Source organism: Cebus imitator, unplaced genomic scaffold (genome assembly GCF_001604975.1).
Source record: "Cebus imitator isolate Cc_AM_T3 unplaced genomic scaffold, Cebus_imitator-1.0 Scaffold223, whole genome shotgun sequence".
In the NCBI taxonomy this organism is placed as follows: domain Eukaryota; kingdom Metazoa; phylum Chordata; class Mammalia; order Primates; family Cebidae; genus Cebus; species Cebus imitator.
Genome location: NW_016107538.1, coordinates 2,213,010 through 2,225,878, shown reverse-complemented (window position 1 = coordinate 2,225,878; position 12,869 = coordinate 2,213,010). Strand labels below are relative to the sequence as shown.

The window sequence follows — 12,869 nt, the reverse complement described above, 5'->3', positions numbered from 1 at the left end:
TTGCCTGAACCCAGGAGGCGGAGGTTGCGGTGAGCCGAGATCGCGCCACTGCACTCTAGCCTGGGTAACAAGAGTGAAACTCCGTCTCAAAAAAAAAAAAAAAAAGACTCTGTCTCAAAGAAGTGTTGCAAATAGCACAAAAAATTTGTATATGTTTCACCCAGATTTTGCAAAAATTTATATTTTACTTTGCTTTATTACTCTTTTTTCAAAACCAGGACATTCACATTGGGATAATATTATAACTTACTGAACTTAATCAGGTTTCCCAGCTGTTTTATTTTCTCTTTTTAAAATTTCTGCTTTTATATTGTAAATATTTCTGTTTTCCTGTGTTTTTTGTTCTAACTTGATTTGTGTGCTCTGTTCATTTATTTGTGTTTTTCAGAAATGTAATGGAAGTGTTTAAAGCTATGAAATTTCCTCTGAGTACAGTTTTAGCCATTTAGCATTTTTTTTCTATTTTATTTCATCATTATTTTCATATTTTGATATATTTTTTCAGTTATCAATTATTCTGTTCTATTTTTGTTTTGGGATATACTGAAATTTACTTTGTTATCTTTTGCAAATGCTACATGAATGTTTAAACAGAAGATGTTTTCTATCCAGTTAGAGCATTTGGTTTATATTTATTTCAGTAACCTTAAAATATTCCTGTTGCCTATGGGTTTACTTAAAGCTGCCGGTTCAATGCAGATATATACCTATCTCCTTATGGTTTTTGTATTTTTTTGTCTTATAGAAGTATAATCTTATTATCTTTTATACATAAATATTTATGAGTTGTATTTCATAAATTGGAGCTGTTTCCAATGTAATGCTTTTTGCCTTGAATTAATTCATGTTTAACTGGTTGCTTTTTGCTGTTTTTTCATTTCATGACTTCTCCATTTACAAGTTCTGTATTGCATTTCATCTAGTGATTGGCTAGATTGACTCTGCAATATTTATTGACTCAGAGAAGCATTATGTAGACATGACCTTTTTTCCCTCTGCTTATATTTTACTTTAATCAAACTGTAATATTGACTCATTGGTTCATATTTTAATACTTTATTCCCCAGAAAAATTGTAGTGTCTCAATGGAGAAACCAGGGTCATCTTCCGGTTCTCATATTGAATCTAGCATAGTGTATCTGGCACATAAATGATAGTGATCCTTTATATAAAATATTCTGAATCTGAACAGCATTAGAATACATGTTGTTTGTCATAGTCAGTTCCCCTGTTAAGTGCATCTCAGGCTTTTGCTCCAGGGCCAGCAGAAATTGGGAGAAGAAAGAGAGGTTACAAGGGAAAAATGTTGAAAAAAATGTTTTATGTCTTAGGAGACAGTGACATTCAAGGATGTGGCCATGGACTTTACACCAGAGGAGTGGGGGAAGCTGGATCCTGCACAAAGGGATGTGATGCTGGAGAACTATAGGAACCTGGTCTCACTATGTAAGAATGGATTCTCATTGTGACTCTGGAATCTGCTTATGGGAACATCATTGGTTTAATGACAGTGAAATAGCTTAACAAAGCCTTCACCTTTGCATTCAGGAGTCAAAAAGTGTTAATTCTTTTTGGCCTATGTTGAAAATCTGTTCCTGCTCTAGATTCTTAATGAAATGTCTATGCTTGTCTTGTATCAGGATTCTTTGGATTTAAGTGACAGAAACTTAACTCACACTCTTAAAGGGGAAAAAAATCTTGATTTTTCAAGGATCCAAATATATTATCAGGAATTTCGTTTATTTCTTAATTGATTTATTTTTGACCAATTGGCTTGGTTTTGCTCTGTATTAGCTTTATTCTTGGACTCCCGACCTCAGGTGATCTGCCCGCCTTAGCCTCCAAAGTGCTTGGATTACAGGCGTGAGCCACCACGCCCGGCCCTGTATTAGCTTTATTCTTAGGATTATCCCATGTGGCAAAGATGACCAGTGGCAGCCCAGGGTTTTGTTATTCTTCCAGTTAGATAGCTAAGCTAAAAAAGAAACTACTTCTGTCCTGGGAGTTTCAGCAAATAAAGTCAGATGCCCATCAGTGAAACAGAGCCAGAAAGATTGAGTACTCTGTGGCCAGTTTTAGATCCTGGGCCTACCAGCATGCCTGCTGGTACACACATGCATGCATATGTTTGTATGATGGGTGGTGGGGACGGTTAGCCCCTCCCAAACCTCATGTAAAAAAATCCCCTAAGAAAGTGACTTCTAGTAACTGAAGAAGGAGGAAAGGGAAAATATTAGAAGATAAAAACTTAAGTTACCAACATTACAATTGTGTGGTGCTGCCACTGAGGTCCCACTTTTTCCTCCTTTCCTGGGGTAAGGACTACTTTTCAACATCTTTCTGAAGTTTCCTCACATAATAAGGAAATAAAGAGAAATTCCTTTCTTTTCTGATGGTTGAAAATATTTGTATTTACAAATCTAGTTGAACTCGTTACCAGGCCCAGACACTTACTGCAGATACTCATTTAGAGGTCCATCCTCCCTTACTTCAGCTTTTCCTGTAATACTTTGTTTTTCTAGATCAAGAGGTTGAGACCATATTCTGGTTTAGATCTTTATAACTGTTACAAATAAGTAAGTCCAGCAGGTCAGGGACCATGAAAGTTGGGCATGGTGGCTCATGCCTGTAATCCCAGAATTTAGGGAGGCAGAGGTGGGAGGATACCTTGAGCCCAGAAGTTCGAGACCTGCGTGGGCACTATAGTTAGTCCCCATTAACTTTAGAAATAAAAAATAAATTTTTATAAATTAAGAAAATAAAGAAAGTTGGAACTCACTAAGGAATATCTAACAATTTGACCTACTGGAAGAAAAATTACACGAATAACTTACTCCTATTACTTTCTTCTTTCTTTTTCTTTTTTTTAATGAATAGGGCTTCCAGTTTCCAAACCTGAGAACTACACCTTGGAGAATGGAAAAGAACCATTGAAGCTTGAGAGAAAAGCCCCTAAAAACAGCTATTCAGGTGAGTCAGATAGATGGGAAGTCTTCAGAAATGATAGCCTAGCAGGACAACAAAGAAATGATACTTTTCAGTGCTTAAGAAAGAATATTAGAAGTGCCTGTGCGCCTTTATTTTTTAATTTTTAAAAAAATTCTCAAGCATTATAAATATATAGGGAAGTCCAAAAAATAAAATAACATTCGTATATCTATCAGTGAGATTAGACACATACTCATATTTTGCTTTGTTTACCTCTTTTCTTTCTCTTTCTTCCTTTCTTTTTCTTAAAATATAAAATTTATAATTATGCAGTGCTTAGCAAAGAATATTAGAAGAGCCTGTGCACCTTTATTTTTTAATTTTTTAAAAATTCTAAAGCGTTTTAAGTATATACAGAAGTCCAGAAAATAACATTCATATATCCGTCACTGAGATTAGTTACATACTCCTATTTTGCTTTGTTTGCCTCTTTTTGTTTCTTTCTTTTCTTATAATATAAAACTCATAATTATACAGTTGTATGAATTTTCACAAATTTAGCACATTCATGTAACTATTGTCCAAATCAAGAAAACAGCCTCACCAGCACCCCTAGAAGAACTCTTATGCCCCCTCTTTCAGCCCCTCCCTCCTCCCAAGAATAACATTATCCTAACTTAGAGCACTAAGTTTTGATGGTTCTTGGACTGTCTATAAATGGAATTGTGTTGCATATACCCTTGTATCTGGCTTCCTTCACTGAGCATCAGCTGTGAGATATATGCATGTTGTTGCATGTCATGGTAGTTTATTCATTTTCATTGTTACATAATCTTTCATTTTGTTAATATACCAGTTTAGTCTCCTGAAGATGAGTATTTGGATAGTTTCCAGTTTTTAGCTGTCTGAATAATGCTGCTGTGTACACTTTTTTAATGCCTTTTGGTGAACAATATATGCATTTCTTTTGGATATATACATACAAGTAGACTTGTTTTATCATAGGATAGATACATATTCACTTTTGGTTGATGTTGCCAAAGAGGTTTCTAGAGCCATTGCACCAGTTACATTCCTAGCAGCAGAGTATGTGCATTCTAGTTGTTCCACATGGTTATCAACACTTAATATTGCCCGTTTTCATTTAACCATCCTTTTGAGGTGTGTAGTATCTTTTATTTTTTAAGAAATGAAAAGTACTGGGCCAGGCGCAGTGGCTCAAGCCTGTAATCCCAGCACTGTGGGAGGCCGAGGCGGGTGGATCACGAGGTCAAGAGATCGAGACCATCCTGGTCAACATGGTGAAACCCCGTCTCTACTAAAAATATAAAAAATCAGCTGGGCATGGTGGTACATGCCTGTAATCCCAGCGACTCAGGAGGCTGAGGCAGGAGAATTGCCTGAACCCGGGAGGCGGAGGTTGCGGTGAGCTGAGATCGTGCCATTGCATTCCAGCCTGGGTAACAAGAGCGAAACTCCGTCTCAAAAAAAAAAAAAAAAAAAAAAAAAGTACTGCATATTCAGTTTAAGCCCTTTTATTTTCGGCCAGGTGCAGTGGCTCACACCTGTAATCCCTGCACTTTGGGAGGCTGAGGTGGGTGGATCACCTGAGGTCAGGAGTTCAAGGCCGGCCTGGCCAGCATGGTGAAACCCCATCTCTACTAAAAATACAAAAAATTAGCTGGGCATGGTGGCGGGCACTTTTAATCCCAGTGCTTGTGAGGCTGAGGCAAGAGAATCTTGAACCCAGGAGGCGGAGGTTGCTGTGAGTCGAGATCGTGCCATTGCACTCCAGCCTGGGCAAAAGAGGGAGACTCTGTCTCAAAAAAGAAAACAACAAAAAAAGAAACCCCTTTTATTCTTTCTCCCCTAGAAGTAACCACTATTTCTTGAAATTGGTGTGAATGATTTCAATGTTTGTGTAGATGTGTGTATACATAGAGACATATATACATATGTATATAAAGCAATATGTATATTTTATTGTTGTACCTTTTCTTATGTAGTCTAATTTTTTTAATGTTCACATTGTATTTTGGTATTAATCTATGTTAATATATATGAATAATGTTTATTCATTTCAACTACTGTGGAGCAATAAGTCCATTGTGTGAATAAACTTAACAGTTTATTTTTTTGCCATTAGTAACAGTTGCAGTAATCATTCTTTTATTGATTCCTAATGTTCATCTTGAGAGCTGGTTTAGGGAAATAACTGGAAGCACAATTAGTAGATCTTAAATCATCACATGTTTAGCTTTACTAGGAGCTGCCAACAGTTGAGTTATCAGACTTGTTAATTTTTGTCAGTCTGATGGATGCAAATTGATGTTTTAAATTTTTCATTTCTCTTGAGTGATAAATACGAGTTTCAGCATTTCATGTGTGTTAGCTATTCAAGTTTCTTCTTTTGAGTTACCTGTTGATACCCTTTGCCTATTTTTTGAGATTGGGCTTTTCTCTTGATTTGGTGGATTCTTCATATATTTTAGGTGCTAATATATGACAGAAGTAGCATTGCAAATCAGTGAGAAGAAATTGGTTCTTCCAACCTTTGGCTTATTTTATTTTCTGGTGTCTTAGGAATATAGATTTTTGATTTTTTTTTAACATTGTTTTTTGTTAATTCTCTACCTACTTTATCCCAGTGTCAGAAAGATAATCTTTATTTTATTCCAAAATGTTCAATTTTGTTTTATGGGTATTTATTTTTGTATATGGTAGAAATAGGAAAACTAATTTTGTCTTTTTCCATGCTTAAAACCAGTAAGTCCAGCATTGTTCATTGAAAAACCTTCTGTTACTGATTTGTAATGCTAGCTTTGGTAAACCAGTTCCCCTGTATACTTGGTTCTATTTCTTGTTCCTCTGGTTTACTTGTCTGTCTATGTCTAATACCATGCTGTTCTAATTACGATACTTAGTAGTATTTATAACTCATAAAGAAAATCCTTCCTGGATATTCTTATTTTTTTTTAAATGTTATACTTTTGAATATTTAAAGAGTTTTAAAATCTTTACCTGTGATTATGAATATGTCCCTTTCTCCTCATAGACCTATCAGTTTCTGTGACTTTCCCACTCACCACCCATCTCCCTTTTATGGGGTATTGCAGTTTTCAAGGTGATCTGTTAAGAGATCCTTATATATGAGGTTTTTACCTTTTGATATGTTACAGATATTTTTTCTAATTTTCGCATTTCAGTTTTGCTATATGTTTTGATTTACAAATTCAATGTTTTACAGTTTTTTTTTCCTGCCTTTTCAGTACTGCTTAAAACATTTTACATTACCCCAAGGTTATGTAAATTCTTTAACTTCTTTTTTTTTTTTAATTACATTTTAGGTTTTGGTATACATGTGAAGAACATGCAAGATTGTTGCATAGGTACACACATGGCAGTGTGATTTGCTGCCTTCCTCCCCATCACCTATATCTGGCATTTCTCCCCATGCTATCTCTCCCCAACTCCCCACCCCCTGCTGTCCCTTCCCTATTTCCCCTCAACAGACCCCAGTGTGTGATGCTCCCCTCCCTGTGTCCATGTGTTCTCATTGTTCAACACCCACCTATGAGTGAGAACCTGTGGTGTTTCATTTTCTATTCTTGTGTCAGTTTGCTGAGAATAATGGTTTCCAGGTTCATCTGTGTCCCAACAAAGGACATGAACTCACTGTTTTTTATGGCTGCATAGTATTCCATGGTGTATATGTGCCACATTTTCCCTGTCCAGTCTATCATCGGTGGGCATTTGGGTTGGTTCTGGGTTTTTGCTGTTGTAAACTGTGCTGCAATGAACATTCGTGTGCGTGTGTCCTTATAGTAGAATGATTTATAATCCTTTGGATATATACCCAGTAATGGGATTGCTGGGTCAAATGGAATTTCTATTTCTAGGTCCTTGAAGAATCACCACACTGTCTTCCACAATGATTGAACTAATTTACACTCCACCAACAGTGTAAAAGTGTTCCTATTTCTCCACATCCTCTCCAGCATCTGTTGTCTCCAGATTTTTTAATAATCGCCATTCTAACTGGCGTATTGTAGTTTTGATTTGCATTTCTGTAATGACCAGTGATGATGAGCATTTTTTCATGTGTTTGTTGGCCTCATGTATGTCTTCTTTTGTAAAGTGTCTGTTCATATCCTTTGCCCACTTTTGAATGAGCTTGTTTGTTTTTTTCTTGAAAATCTGTTTTAGTTCTTCGTAAATTCTGGTTATCAGCCCTTTGTCAGATGGATAGATCGTAAAAATTTTCTCCCATTCTGTTGGTTGCCGATTCACTCTAATGACTGTTTCTTTTGCTGTGTAGAAGCTGTGGAGTTTGATTAGGTCCCATTTGTCTATTTTGGCTTTTGTTGCCAATGCTTTTGGTGTTTTGGTCATGAAGTCCTTGTCTAGGCCTATGTCCTGAATGGTTTTGCCTAGATTTTCTTCTAGGGTTTTTATGGTATTGGGTCTTATGTTTAAGGCTTTAATCCATCTGGAGTTAATTTTAGTGTAAGGTATCAGGAAGGGGTCCAGTTTCTGCTTTCTGCACGTGGCTAATGAGTTTTCCCAACACCATTTATTAAACAGGGAATCCTTTTCCCATTGCTTGTTTTTGTCAGGTTTGTCAAAGATCAGATGGTTGTAGATGTGTGGTGTTGCCTCTGAGGCCTCTGTTCTGTTCCATTGGTCTATATCTCTATTTTGGTACCAGTATCATGCTGTTTTGATTACTGTATCCTTGTAGTATAGTTTGAAGTCCGGTAGTGTGATGCCTCCAGCTTTGTTCTTTTTGCTTAAAATTGACTTGGCTATGTGGGCTCTCTTTTGGTTCCATATGAAGTTTAACGTGGATTTTTCCAGTTCTGTGATGAAGGTCATTGGTAGCTTGATGGGGATAGCATTGAATCTGTAAATTACTTTGGGCAGTATGGCCATTTTCACAATATTGATTCTTCCTAACCATGAGCATGGAATGTTTCTTCATCTGTTTGTGTCCTCTCTTATTTCGTTGAGCAGTGGTTGTAGTTCTCTTTGAAGAGGCCCTTTATGTTCCTTCTTAGTTGTATTCCTAGGTATTTAATTCTCTTTGTAGCAGTTGTGAATGGCAGTTCATTCTTGATTTGGCTCTCTTTAAATCTGTTATTGGTGTATAGGAATGCTTGTGATTTCTGCACATTGATTTTGTATCCTGAGGCTTTGCTGAAGTTGCTTATCAGTTTCAGGAGATTTTGGGCTGACACGATGGGGTCTTCTAAATATACAATCATGTCATCTGCAAATAGAGACAATTTGACTTCCTCCTTTCCTAATTGAATACCTTTTATTTCTTTTTCTTGCCTGATTGCTCTGGCTAGAAATTCCAATACTATATTGAATAGGAGTGGTGAGAGAGGGTATCCCTCTCTAGTGCTAGATTTCAAAGGGAATGCTTCCAGTTTTTGCCGATTCAGTATGATATTGGCTGTGGGTTTGTTGTAAATAGCTTTTATTATTTTGAGATACGTTCTGTCAATACCTAGTTTATTGAGGGTTTTTAGCATAAAGGGCTGTTGAATTTTGTCAAAGGCCTTCTCTGCATCAATTGAGATAATCATGTGGTTTTTGTCTTTGGTTCTGTTTATGTGGTGAATTATGTTTATAGACTTGGGTATGTTGAACCAGACTTGCATCCCCAGGATGAAGCCTACTTGATCATGGTGGATAAGCTTTTTGATATGCTGTTGCAATCGGTTTGCCAGTATTTTATTGAAGATTTTTGCATCTATGTTCATCATGGATATTGGCCTGAAGTTTTCTTTTCTTGCTGAGTCTCTGCTGGGTTTTCGTATCAGGATGATGTTGGTCCCATGAAATGATTTCGGAAGGATTCCCTCCTTTTGGATTGTTTGGAATAGTTTCAGAAGGAATGGTACCAGCTCCTCTTTGTATGTCTGGTAGAATTCGGCCGGGAACCCATCTGGACCTGGGCTTTTTTTGGTTGGTAGGCTATTATTTGCTGCCTCAACTTCTGCCCTTGTTATTGGCCTTTTCAGGGTTTTGACTTCTTTCTAGTTTAGGCTTGGGAGGATACAAGTGTCCAGGAATATCTGTTTGTTCCAGGTTTACTAGTTTATGTGCATAGAGTTGTTTGTAATAATCTCTGATGATGGTTTGTATTTCTGTGGAATCTGTGGTGATATCCCCTTTCTTCTTTTTTATTGCATCTATTTGATGATTCTCTCTTTTCTTTTTTATTAATCTGGCTAGTGGTCTGTCTATTTTGTTGATCTTTTTAAAAAACCAACTCCTGGATTTATTGATTTTTTGAAGTTTTTTTTGTGTCTCTATCTCCTTCAGTTCTGCTCTTAGTTATTTCTTGTCTTCTGCTAGGTTTTGAGTTTTTTTTATCTTGCTCCTCTAGCTCTTTCAATTTTGATGATAGGGTGTCAATTTTAGATCTTTCCTTGCTTCTCATGCGGGCATTTATTACTGTATATTTTCCTCTAGACACTGCTTTAAATGTGTCCCAGAGATTCTGGTAGGTTGTGTCTTCATTCTCGTTGGTTTCGAAAAACATCTTTATTTCTGCTTTCATTTCATTGTTTACCCAGTCAACATTCAAGAGCCAGTTAGTTGTTCAGTTTCCATGAAGCTGTGCAGTTCTGAGTTAGTTTCTGAATTCTGAGTTCTAACTTGATTGCACTGTGGTCTGAGAGACTGTTTGTTATGATTTCCGTTCTTTTGCATTTGCTGAGGAGTGATTTACTTCCAATTATGTGGTCAGTTTTAGAGTAGGTGTGATGTGATGCTGAGAAGAATGTATATTCTGTGGATTTGGGGTGGAGAGTTCTATAAATGTGTATTAGGTTTGCTTGGTCCAGGCTTGAGTTCAAGTCCTGGATATCCTTGTTAATTTTCTGTCTCTTTGATCTGTCTAATATTGACAGTGGGGTGTTAAAGTCTCCCACTATTATTGTGTGGGAGTCTAAGTCTCTTTGTAAGTCATTGAGAACTTGCTTTATATATCTGGGTGCTCCTGTATTGAGTGCATGTATATTTAGGATCGTTAGCTCTTCTCGTTGCATTGATCCTTTTACCATTATGTAATGTCCTTCTTTGTCTCTTTTGATCTTTGTTGCTTTAAGGTCTATTTTATCAGAGATGAGAATTGCAACTCCTGCTTTTTTTTGCTCTCCATTTGCTTGGTAAATCTTCCTCCATCCCTTTATTTTGAGCCTTTGTGTATCCTTGCATGTGAGATGGGTTTCCTGGATACAGTATACCGATGGGTTTTGGCTTTTTATTCAATTTGCCAGTCTGTGTCTTTTGATTGGGGCATTTAGCCCATTTACATTTAGGGTTAATATTATTATGTGTGAATTTGATCCTGCCATTTTGATGCTAGCTGGCTGTTTTGCCTGTTAGTTGATGCAGTTTCTTCATTGTGTCGATGCTCTTTACCATTTCGTATGTTTTTGGAGTGGCTGGTACTGGTTGTTCCTTTCTATGTTTGATGCTTCTTTCAGGAGCTCTTGTAAAGCAGGCTTGGTGGGGATGAAATCTGAGTACTTGCTTGTTCGTAAAGGATTTTATTTCTCCTTCACTTATGAAGCTTAGTTTGACTGGATATGAAATTCTGGGTTGAAAGTTCTTTTCTTTAAGGAAGTTGAATATTGACCCCACTCTCTTCTGGCATGTAGGGTTTCTGCTAAGAGATCTGCTGTGAGTCTGATGGGCATCCCTTTGTGGGTAACCTGACCTTTCTCTCTGGCTGCCCTTAGCATTTTCTCCTTCATTTCAACCCTGGTGAATCTGACGATTGTGTGCCTTGGGATTGCTCTTCTTGAGGAATATCTTTGTGGTGTTCTCTGTATTTCCTGGACTTGAATATTGGCCTGCCTTGCTAGGTTAGGGAAGTTTTCCTGGATAATATCCTGAAGAGTATTTTCCAGCTTGGATTCATTCTCTCCATCATATTCAGGTACACCTATCGAACGTAGATTAGGTCTTTTCACATAGTCCTGTATTTCTTGAAGACTTTGTTCATTCCTTTTTACTCTTTTTTCGTTAATCTTGCCTTCTCGTTTTATTTCATTGAGTTGATATTCGACCTCTGATATCCTTTTTTCTGCTTGGTCAATTCAGCTGTTGAAATTTGTCTATGCTTCGTAAAGTTCTCGTGTTGTGTTTTTCAGCTCCATCAATTCACTTATATGCCTCTCTGAGTTGTTTATTCTCTTTAGCATTTCATCAAATCTTTTTTCAAGGTTCTTAGTTTCTTTGCATTGGGTTAGAACATGTTCTTTTAGCTGAGTGAAGTTTCTTATTACACACCTTCTGAAGCCTGATTGTGTCAATTCATCACACTCATTTTCCATCCAGCCTTGTTCCCTTGATGGTGAGGAGTTGTGATCCCTTGTAGGAGGAGAGGTGTTCTGGTTTCGAGTGTTTTCATCCGTTTTGAGCTGAATTCTTCCCATCTTTGTGGATTTATCCAACTGTCATCTTTGTAGTTGTTGGCTTTCAGATTGGGTCTCTGAGTGGACGTCCAGTTTGTTGATGATTAAATTATTTCTTTCTGTTTCTTAGTTTTCCTTCTGACATTCAGGCCCCTCTGCTGTAGGAATGCTGAGGTCCACTCCAGGCCCTGCTTGCCCGGGATCACCTGCAGCAGCTGTAGAACAGTAAGGGTTGCTGCCAGTTTCTTCTGCTGTCTTTGTCTCAGAAGGATACCCGCCCGATGTCAGTCTGAGCTCTCCTTTATGAGGTGACTCTTTGGATATATGAGGGTCAGGGAGCTGCTTGAGGAGACAGTCTGTCCTTTATAGGAGCTCAAGTGCTGACCTGTGAGCTCCGTTGTTCATTCAGAGCTGCTGGGCAGGTATGTTTAAGTCTGCTGCAACAGAACTCATAAACCCCCCTTTTTTTTTTCCCAGATGCTCTGTCCTGGGGAGTTAGTTAGGGCTTTGTTTATAAGTTTCTGTCATGCTGCTGCCTTTTTTCAGGGCTGCCCTGTCCAGCAGTGAGGCAGCCTAGTCACTGCCTGCCTGCAGAGGCTTTGCTGAGCTGCTGTGGGCTCCGCCCAGCTGCCGTGTGAACTTCCCTGCAGCCCTGTTTATATGGACGTAGTTAGAACTGCCTCAGCAGTGGCGTTCCACCTCTGTAATGGCGGACTCTCTCTGTAATGGTTGGCTGCCTTGGCAATGGCGAGCTGCCTCAGCAATGGTGGACTATCTCCATAGTGGTGGACTGCCTTGGTAATGGCAGACGCCCCTCCCCCACAGAGTTGGACTGTCCCGAGTTCAGCTGTGCTTGCTGTGAAACACTCAACCCAGAGCGTTTCAGTTTGCTGTTTTTTTATTTGGGTGGGACCAGCCGAGCCTGATCACCTGTCTCCCTGCCTCAGACCCCTTTGTTTTTTTTTTTTTGTTTTTTTTTTTTAAGTTGAACAGGCAACTTTGTTTCCCAGGTGTTCCAGTCGCCTGCTGAAGAGGCAACAGCATCTGTGTGATTTCCCGTGCAGCGACCCACTGCACCGGCTGAAACAGCCATGCTGAGATTCATGGCGCTTTTCTGTCCAGGAATCTCCTGGCCTGGCTCCCTATTTCAGTCCCCTTTTTTGTCAGTTGAATGGGCGACTCTGTCTCCCAGGAGCTCCAATCGCCAGCTAAAACGGCACCTGGACCCATGTATTTTGTGCAGAGACCCGTGGTGCTGGGGCACTGGCCGAAACAGCTGCCCTGGCCAAAGCAGCCGCACCGGCCAAAACAGCTGCGCTGGTGACCCATGGGGCTCCTCTGCCTGGGAATCTCTTGGTCTGTAGGCAATAAAAATCTGTTTGTAAATGCGGCATGCACTCACCCTCCAGGCTTTCAATGGGAGCTGCAATCCTGAGCTGCTCCTAATTGGCCATCTTGGATCTCCCGCCAAATTCTTTAAATTCTTTTTTTTTTTTTTTTTTTTTT

At 38.6% G+C, this 12,869-nt stretch overlaps 1 protein-coding gene across 4 annotated transcripts in view; it reads left to right on the top strand.

Moving 5' to 3' along the window:
* The window catches only part of ZNF286A (zinc finger protein 286A), a 28,012-nt gene that overhangs the window by 4,835 nt on the left and 10,308 nt on the right, over positions 1-12,869 (top strand). For all 4 annotated transcript variants that reach the window (XM_017496831.2, XM_017496833.2, XM_017496830.2 and 1 more), the window contains 2 exons: positions 1,332-1,446; positions 2,878-2,970. In XM_017496831.2, the coding sequence (XP_017352320.1) occupies positions 1,332-1,446; positions 2,878-2,970 (208 nt within the window). The remainder of the gene's footprint in view (positions 1-1,331; positions 1,447-2,877; positions 2,971-12,869) is intronic.